General features: G+C 36.6%; 1 protein-coding gene across 1 annotated transcript in view; it reads right to left on the bottom strand.

Moving 5' to 3' along the window:
• Positions 1-4,224: 4,224 nt before the first annotated feature.
• Positions 4,225-10,000, bottom strand: part of LOC125031895 — a 28,991-nt gene continuing 23,215 nt past the window's right edge. Inside the window, exons 3-7 of the mRNA XM_047622892.1 lie at positions 8,696-8,821; positions 8,239-8,477; positions 7,188-7,308; positions 6,909-7,030; positions 4,225-5,382 (exon numbers count right to left, since the gene is read on the bottom strand). Of these exons, the coding sequence (XP_047478848.1) occupies positions 5,118-5,382; positions 6,909-7,030; positions 7,188-7,308; positions 8,239-8,477; positions 8,696-8,821 (873 nt within the window). The 3' untranslated portion in view covers positions 4,225-5,117. The remainder of the gene's footprint in view (positions 5,383-6,908; positions 7,031-7,187; positions 7,309-8,238; positions 8,478-8,695; positions 8,822-10,000) is intronic.

Below are 10,000 nucleotides of genomic sequence, written 5' to 3'. Positions count from 1 at the left end.
TATTCTTGATTCGCGTTTGGTGTCTCTTTATTCATGTAAACACTCACATATACAACATATCTGCTTAAAAGGCCAATGGAATAACATGTTAGTTCATCCTAGAAAAAAAAAAAAAAAAAAAAAAAAAAACGCGTGTGATTAGAAATTGCGGATAAACATACAGTGACACGAACACTATCTGAGCGGATCTAATGCTCTGTGGGAAACGTAACTTCCACAAATGTTGTGGTGGTATGGGGGTTGGTTCTACGTCTTAGAATGCAGCTGTGAAACCAGCAGATGATGTCACGTAATAATTTTTCATGTCAGTCTATGGATATTGGTTGTAAACATGTACACACAAACACAAAGCACGCACTCGAGATCAGTATATGAAGTATATACCGTTTTCTGCGTGGCTCAATGGAATCCCAAGGTTCATGACTTGATTATACAACATTTATTCGTACGAAGAAGTTTGATTGAGCTGCTTATTTTATAGTATTGATTCGTGTTCGATATTAAAACAAGTTTTGTTCTGTTGGAAGCTGTGGTCAGAATAAACATGATTGTTATTAAGGTTTAAGTAGTGCAACTGTAAACAAGGTGCCCACTTCATAAACAGCATTATTAGACACTGGATTATCAATGAGAAATGCTGACAATAGAGAAACAATTGGCCAAAGTGGAAAGTATTAGAGATTACTTTTTAATGTTGCTCATGATCCTGTCACTCCCTTATGCAATGCTATCTTAAGTAATAGCAGGAAAATTTAGGGAAGTTTGTGTCTTGTTTGTAAAAAATATCACGGAAAACTCAAAGTTGATAAAATCTATGGTAGCCTAGCATTGTGCGCTTTATCATGGAATCAAAAAATGAACACCTGTAACAGGATTTCTATCTGTGAAAGCTTGGCTAAAAATATTTTACCGCACAATACACTTCCCCTAGGTGAGTGGGCATGAGGCCGCATGACTACAGTTCATAATATATATATTGTAACTTAGGGAATATGTGGGTCATAAAGTGAATCTAAGTGTCCATGGGAACTATTTGCTAAAGGCAAATGTAATTGGTATTTGCATACACGTCTTATGCACAAAAAATAGGTTGATCATTAATTTAACGTCACATGGCAGAGCGTTACTAATTTTATTGTCGGTCTGATAATAATAATAATGTTATCATAAACGGAAATAACATTATTATACTCATGACTATTTAAGGGTATGATTGCACTGGTTACTGACATTGACCGATAACGCTGTCATGTGTGGCCGATGCAGATGCAGCAAGAAATATCACAGTATGAACATTTTACAAGTTCCATGTCTGAACTGAAAGTCTGTCACAAAAGACTTATTAAACACTACCCCAAAAGGTGCTACATGTAACTTCAAATTGTCAAGTATCCGGTAAAGAACCATTTAAAATAATATGTTCTTCATCCATTTATATGATTTTGTAATCATATCGTGCTTTATTTCGGTCTCCCAAGCTAGCTTAGTGCGGCCTTTCGTTTTCTCGTTTTCATTATGATTCGTTTGAATACAGATTGTAATAATAATAGATATTATTATTATTGCAAGTTTTATTTCATCTGATATATTTTTTTCTGCGTGGATATTTTAAGGAATTCGTATATATATAACAATATACTTACAGGGAGGCTTATTTAGGTTGTGACAATTTTATGTATTTTGTGGATATTTTCGTGAATCAGGAGGAGGAGTCAAGTGAGAGAACAGTGGTTCGGGACTTTGGAACCTTCGGAGATTGGTCAAACTATACTCTATGGTAAATAAAGGACCTGTGTATGTGTTGGATGCATTCCCCCACTGAACATCCAAGGCCATCCAAGGTATCTGTAAATGATACTGCAGTCTATGTACCTTATAAATGTGTTACATTGATAAAGGTTTATATTGTCAATATTTGTGATTTGGTGTTTAATTTCTTTAAAGTTGATGACCTATTTTGAATTGTGTTGATATAACTGCAGTGATACATAAGAGGATGGTTTATGTTTCAACTTTATGGTGTTAACGGTCTTATATGTTAAATATGATTTGTTTTACATTAATTTATCTTGATGCTAGATACGAAGTCTGAAATGAATATGCTGAAGTACAGTCTTTTGATATTAATATGATTGTAATAATCGGTTGTTTAAGCCTTGTGTTATTGCTTTTCAGATTGGCATCGTAATAGGTAAACCACAGACTGCAGCGTATTAAATTGACAACATTTGAGAATAACTCATTTTGATAGCATCACAGATAAATGAGCACATACTAATATAAATTAACAGTCTTGTTTGAGTTTGGGATAGTTAAACATACTTCAGGCAGTTAGGATTGCTAAGCACCTCGGAAAAAAACCATACTGATTGCGCAAAAAGGGCCTAAATTTTCTCCGGAGATCTACCACACATTTCAAGAATCATCTTAATACTTGTAGGCGCCATGAACATTTTTTTTTTTTTTTTTTTTTTTTTTTTTTTTTACTGAAAACCCCCTGAAACGTGAAGGGGTATCCGTGGCAATGATGCTTAGTTATACTCCCAGAATATGGAGACTTCAATGCTCGCACCCAGCCATATTCCTATAATAATAATGATTACTAATTTCTATATTATTATTATCATCACATCATTATCACTATTATTATCATCATTGCTGTATTCATATTACGAATAAACATATGTACCTTCCATATTTCGTAAAGTCTTTTTTTCATTATAAATCAAGCTGTGTAGCACTGAATTATGACCACAACTCTCTGACATAATATCCACAACTTAAAAGTCAAATCGCATGATTACTAAAATGTATTTTCTTGATAACTAAATGGAATCGGAATGTTTCACTTTTTTCTCTGTTAAATGTTGACGAACGCGTCGACAAAAATACTAATTATATCACTCCGTTCCGTGTCTACCATTTTGGTTGGGAATAAGCAAGCTGAAGAACACCATTGCAAAAATATAATCAAGACTTGTATAAAGACGAGGAATTACATTGATATATCCGTTCTTGAAAAAGGGAAATGTTAATGCGACATAAGTCATCATGAGAAGATAAAAGGTAAACTAATGGACTGATGAAAAACAGTTTATTCTAACTGTTAACCAACATAGAAATTCAACAGATCGAAACGTTGGATATCAGCGTCCATTTCCTTGTACTGCCATGATGCATCGTCTATTTATCACATAGTATCACGCAGGTATATCTGTGTATTATTGATTTACTTCTAATTCTTTTCATCCACAAAGCAAAGCGAGAGGATAATAAAAGAGGTGATTGAATATTTTACTTTGCTCATAAAAACAGTGCAGATAACAGTTAAAATTCACTCGGTATACATAAATATCTGAACCCAAATTCAACACTTGCGGCCGAAGCTTATCAACAGGTCGCGTCCTTTGCAAACTTGCTCTTACTTTCGGATGATCAGAATAAATAACCACAATAAGAGTTTTGTAATCTGAATATGATCACTAATTTTGCCGGAAATAATAAATTTGCAGTTGGATTTTAGGTAATCTGTGTTACAAGGTGTTTAAAGATTACATTCGGAAAAGCTGCAGTTGTCATTCTGAGTTACTTTTTTTGTTTTGTTTCTTTAATGTAACAAGCATAAGTTAATAACTTTTTTTCTTTTTTTTCCATCTGACACATACTAATAGTAAACATTTATATAGCGTAATAACAAATAAATTCATTTGCAAAGGTACCCAAGGCGCTTATCTTGTTAATGGTTTTCAATCCCTTTAAAGGATTCACCGTTTCCTTATGCTTTCCAATGCCAATATTGAAGAGCAAAGTGCCCCATGCTGTTGATGTTGTTTATAGTTTTCGAATGTTTTAAGATGTAAACAATACAGAAGAAGATCGGATGGTACGTTTCACACCTCTGTTCCCAGAAACTGCTTTTCCTCCTTGGGCGGACACAGGTGCCGCGTTGCTTTCTGTCATAACGTAGATTCAGGAGAAGTGCGACAGGAAGACACAGCCTTTGTTTAGCCAGGGACTGATGTGTGGAGCGCAACCGTCTAGATTAAAAACAAACCATTCACTTGTTTCTTATACTTTCAAATGCCAATTTCAACCCAATGTCAGCGGGTGGCAAGACTACAATGCCATACCCACTGTAATAAGAAGTTTATCTATTGTCTTTACAAATAGATGGCTCTACAAGTGCTTAGTCACCAAGGAGTCAACTATTAGTCTTATCTATCTCATCTTGTTTACTCTTTTCCTTCATTTTTGAAAGCTTCTCTTCTATTATTTTATTGTTTTTGATGTTATTAATATTCAATAACAATCTAATAATCATAATATGAATAAGAATGATAACAATGTCACGAGGGCCAACTGATCGATTCTTTACTCATGAGCACACGTGGAGCCATCTTTATGTAACAAAACTCACTAAAATCTAATGGGGCAGTAAATAAACCCGCTGACAGTGGGGTAAGACTCGCATATCCAAGAGCAAAATCATCTTTCACGCTATGGCACAAATAGGTTTCCTAAGGTTCACGTTACGCTGTGTTCGTGTGCGACCTTAACTGCGTGTTTCCTTAGTGATTTCATAGAAGTTAAGGAAAAATGATCTTATTGTAATGATGCAATGGGTACAAATTTTCAGAATTATATATATAAGTCCTGTGTAAATCTAACATGCATATTTTTTGCAATTATTGATTTCTCCATGATTTACAGGATAGTTTATACTGGATTATTTCATATGTTTTAGGGAAGCACGCAAGATCAAAGACACGTCACATCTCACAGCGAGTTAATCAATTGTTTGACTAGGTTTTACGCGGATTGCACTAACCACAAAATAAATAATCACACTAACTTGTATAAATAAACACAAGCATATTTGCAGATCACCACATATAACAATAAAGGAAATAATTCCCTGCAATCACACTTAAAGCAAAACAATCAAAGTGCTTAAAACATGCAATATAATAATCAAGAAATGCATCATTGGCATTTAGAAGAATAGCCTCACTGTGGCTACGAGTCACCGGCGTGGCGAGCGAGAGCCTTCCCTTCGTCCCTGACTAGTGAAGGGTTTCCCGCCCCGCCGCCATAACGACCCGCTGTCGAAAGGGTCGTTAGTCGCACGAGCAGTGGGAGGCGGGGCAATAGGGAGGCGTGTGCAGGCAGTTAGTGATGCACCATTCGTTCATTCCGGGGAAGTTCTTCCAGATGCCCACGGCTCCGCAAGTGAAAGGCGCGGGCGTCGTGGTGGGCCTCGGGCTCGTGGTCATTCTTGTTGGTGGTCTGGTGGTCCTTCTGGTGGACGTTGGGCGCCGGGTCGTTGTGGGCGGCGGGGGCGGCTTCTCAGTCGGGCTCAGCGTGATCGGATCGGGCGTGGACCTGGGAAGGCACGGCGCTCGTGAGCATGGGCCAGGAATGTGCTCTACAGGTCTTATGTTTGCTGTGAGTGTGGGTAGGTGTATACATACATACATACACATACACACACACACATATAACCATATATATTTATATATATACACATATACGCAACATATATATGTATATATTTGTGTGGGTGTGTTATGTGTGTACATATGTATATGTATATATATTTACATACTGTATATATATACGTATATATGTATACAGATATATATGTATATATATGTATATATACGTAGAAACATATATATGTGTGTGTGTGTGTGCATATTTATATATATATATGTATATATGTATATATGTACAAATATATATATGTATATATATATGTATATATGTACAAATATATATATATATATATATATATATATATATATACACTTACACACGCCTCCACTTATTTATGTATGTGGAAACATGTAAATATACATGTATATATACAAATATATATGAATATAAATGCGTGTGTGTTTGTGCGTCAGCGTGTGTGTATGCATATATATATATATATATATATATGTGTGTGTGTGTGTGTGTGTGTGTGTGTGTGTGTGTGTGTGTGTCTATTATATATGTATATATACGTGTATATATGTATATATACGCATACTATATATATATGTATATATATATATATATATATATATGTGTGTGTGTGTGTATATATATATACACACGCCTGTATTGATTTATGTGGATACATACATACATAAGTTAATATATGTGTACATATATGTATGTATATATATCAAATGTATGTGTGTGTTTGTGTGAGTGTGTATATATACATAGATATATAAATAGGTATATATGCATTTATATCTATAAATATGTGTGGGTATATATACATATATACATCTCCACATACATACGCGAATAAACTGTATATGAATGTTCATGTGTATGGTTGTATTTATATGAATCAGTTTATATTAGTGTGCTGTCGATTTACAGGGGGCACATGTTCTGTTGTTACGAATACATGTATGTATATGTGTATATATACAGAAAAATGTTAATATAAATGTATATATATATTTACATCAATAAATATATGTGTATATATATATATATATATATATATATACACATACGCACACATATGCTGTGTGTTCATGTGTATATATTTATCTATATCTGTGTATATGTGTGTATATATACATAAAATATAAATATATGTATATAAGTTTATATCTATAAATATATGTACATAAGTTTATATCTATAAATATATGTATATAAGTTTATATCTATAAATATATGTATATAAGTTTATATATATAAATATATGTATATAAGTTCATATCTATAAGTATATGTATATACATGTATATACCAATATATACATATATGTCCACATATAAACGAATATACTGTATATGTTTATGTGTATGTTTGTATTTATAAGAATCACTTTTACATCAGTATGCTGTTGATTTCATATCCAAATGTACAGGGGCCATAAATTGTTAAAAAGTTACCATGTTGGCTGCGCAACCACCGCCACATCAGCGCATGCGCGGAACTCCTCTTGGGGTCCGCATCCGACCGCCCCGGTGCCGTCCTCGCAATAGCCCCAGTTGTTTCCTGCCACGTAGCGCCACTGTCGAAAAGCAAATTAGGTTTAATTGCACATTAACATTAAATGTACCATAAACACGAGGCATTTAAATAAGTATAGGATTAGCTGGAGAAACACAGCTTGGTATCTAGAAATATTCTCTTTTACAGCCAGGAAGGACAGCGACGCCCTGCCGTACCTGCATGACACACTGGGTGCACGTAAGGCCCGGGGGCAACTGCAGCTGCACCGCATGCTCTCCGTTGTTGGTGCTGATCTTGTGCTCGAAGCCTGATCCGTCGGCCTTGAACAGAGGGTGCCTGGGGACAGCGGGGCAGACTAAGCACATCAACTTCGTCATATTATGTTGTTTATAGTTTTATCTTTTAATGTTTCAAAGTGAGTAAACTCACTTTGGATATTTTTGCGCAGCAAGGGATGTTGTGTCTTGTACATGAATTATTTAATTTATTTCACTTCTACTTTGCGTTTTGGGAAGATGGATACGTGTAAGATTAGTGTGAGATCTTGAGACAATTACACTGTATTTTCTCAATACATGTTATTGAATGAATATTCCTGATACTGACAGATCTGAGGTCTGACTCTTGTCAATGCTACTAAGTACCTTCTACAGCATATCACGACGGCTTGGAGCATATCACTAGCCTTTGCTATTTCTTTTCTTAGCCCTGTCTTTCTTAGGGGAATGAACACAACAAACTGCTTACAGAAAATACAGAAAATCGCTGAGGTCAAAACGTGAAATTTAATGTTGACTGACCGTAGAGTCTCAGCCGTCAGCGAGGGAAATTCAGACTGCTAAGATTACTTGCAGATGTGCATTTTCACTTAGGATTTAATGGACTCGCTGCAAACCTTGACTACTATTGATTAAATAGAAAATTCAACTCATCACAATTCTATTAAATATACTGCATAATGTATATTTCACATGGTTTTATATTTCCTTGATTTTTTTAATGTTGTACTTTGATTACTGATACATAGATAATGGTATGAGATGGAAACACGATAGATAGCCTGTTGAAAAGACGTTATAAGAACAATACATAACTCTAATGTCAAAAACAACGTAACACCATAGAGAGAAGATCAATAAGGATCAAAGACGTTTTATAATCCTCCGTAAGAACGAAATGAAAACATTATCCAAATAGATTAGTAAATTAAACTATAAAGACATGTAAAACAAAAACGAAACGCCAAGTGCGGCCGATGAGACTCACGCGTTGAGGCAGGTCTGCGACGCCTCGACGCTGGGGTTGTTGTTGGGGCAGATGCGGAACTCGAAGTGGCCGCGGTGGTTGCTGGTGATGTCGACGCGCACGGTGATCGTCTGGCCCTCCGTGTACGTGCGCACGATCGTCCCGGTGGCGTATTTCCCGCCGGCCTCGTGCGGCCGCGGGTTCTCGTCCCACGCGTCGCCGCAGATGCCGCAGCGCCCGCTCTGGTTCTCGTACTGGTGCTGCGGGAGCGAATCATGTTAGCTCTGCTTTGGTTTTGCTATTGCTAATGTTATTGCTTGGTTTCAGTTATTGTTAAATAACGTTAATTAGCATTGTTGTCACAGGCGTTGTTTATCAACGTGTCTCCGATGCACGGAGAATTCGTATTAATCAAGAGCCGGCATCGTCAGCAGACCTTCGTCAGCGAGCATGTTCAACACACGGCCTCATCACTCACCGCGAAGCCCCCGCAGAAGCCCTCGTTGTCATTGTAGTCGACGGGCACAGCAAAGCCGAATCTCCAGGCAGACGCCCGCGAGGGGGGGTCCACCAGCCGCCCGTGGCCCCAACACGCGCCCACCACCTGTCACGCCCACGGCGGAAAGAGGGGGAGAAGGGGAGAGGGGAGAGGGGGGATTAGTCGAGGAATAGCGCAGTCGACGGATTTGGGGCAGATGATGGGGGAGAGGCGCGGGGAGAAGCGTCCCTGATAAAGGACGAAGTGGAAGGAGAGAAGGGAGGAAGGCACAGAGGATGAGTGTGTCTATCAGAAAGAGAGAGAAGAAAAACAGGGAGATAAAGGGATGTCATGTATATATACATAAATAATTTATATATATATTGTATAAAATAAGGTATGGTTGTAAAAATGTACGGATGCCAATTTGTCATTGGGCTTCGTATGGGTGAATAAATTTTATGGCTTAATATGTCCTCATAATGTTTTATTTTTATTTTTTTATTCGGGGATTTTACAGTAAAAGAGGAATGCAAGAAATATATGATGATACATTAAGTGTTCATGTCAATACAAACACTCACACGCATACAAACACACACGCAAGTAAAACCCTTACATTTTTACATACTTATCCAACCGGTCCTCTGACTCTGGAAACATTTCTCCTGTTATGAAATCATCATCACCTGCCTTAGTCTTCACTTACGGAAGTCAGTGTGTCATAAAAGGCCAAAGTTTTGGGTAATGCCAAAATGGCGCTTTTAACATGACAACGTGACAAGGAAATAAGGATGATCACGAGAAGGCATTCTGGCTTTTGCGAAATGAAAGCAAACTACCTATTTTGAAGGGGAATCTAACAAATTACAAAATAAAAACCCTGTTTGACAGATGAATAAACTGTATACATATGGTTAAAAGCGCAGACCACTCTTAACCTCGGGACTTTCTTCTCAGTCTATTCAAAGCAAACGCAAAACAATCCAAATTAAATGTATAATTTTTCACAACCAAAAATCCCATTTTTACCATCCTCACAGCTGTCTTTTATTGGAGATCCAGATTTTACATTTGTTTCCTTTAAAGCTTCATAGATGCCATAAGTTCATCGAGACTTACAAGTAGGGCTTAACAGTAACGATAGAAAGTACCTGAACAACATAGGCTTTAATAATAGTTCATAACTGTGGAATCAATTTAGTTATTTAGTTCCCGAGAATTTTTTTTCTATTTTTTAGCATTTGGAGTTTTGGAAAAAAATAAAATATATCTTATCAACGTGTGTAAGAATTTAAAAGATCC

Source organism: Penaeus chinensis, chromosome 13, assembly GCF_019202785.1.
Source record: "Penaeus chinensis breed Huanghai No. 1 chromosome 13, ASM1920278v2, whole genome shotgun sequence".
Lineage (NCBI taxonomy): Eukaryota > Metazoa > Arthropoda > Malacostraca > Decapoda > Penaeidae > Penaeus > Penaeus chinensis.
Note: the sequence above shows the minus strand (reverse complement) of the source record. Positions and strands in the feature narration are given on the sequence as shown.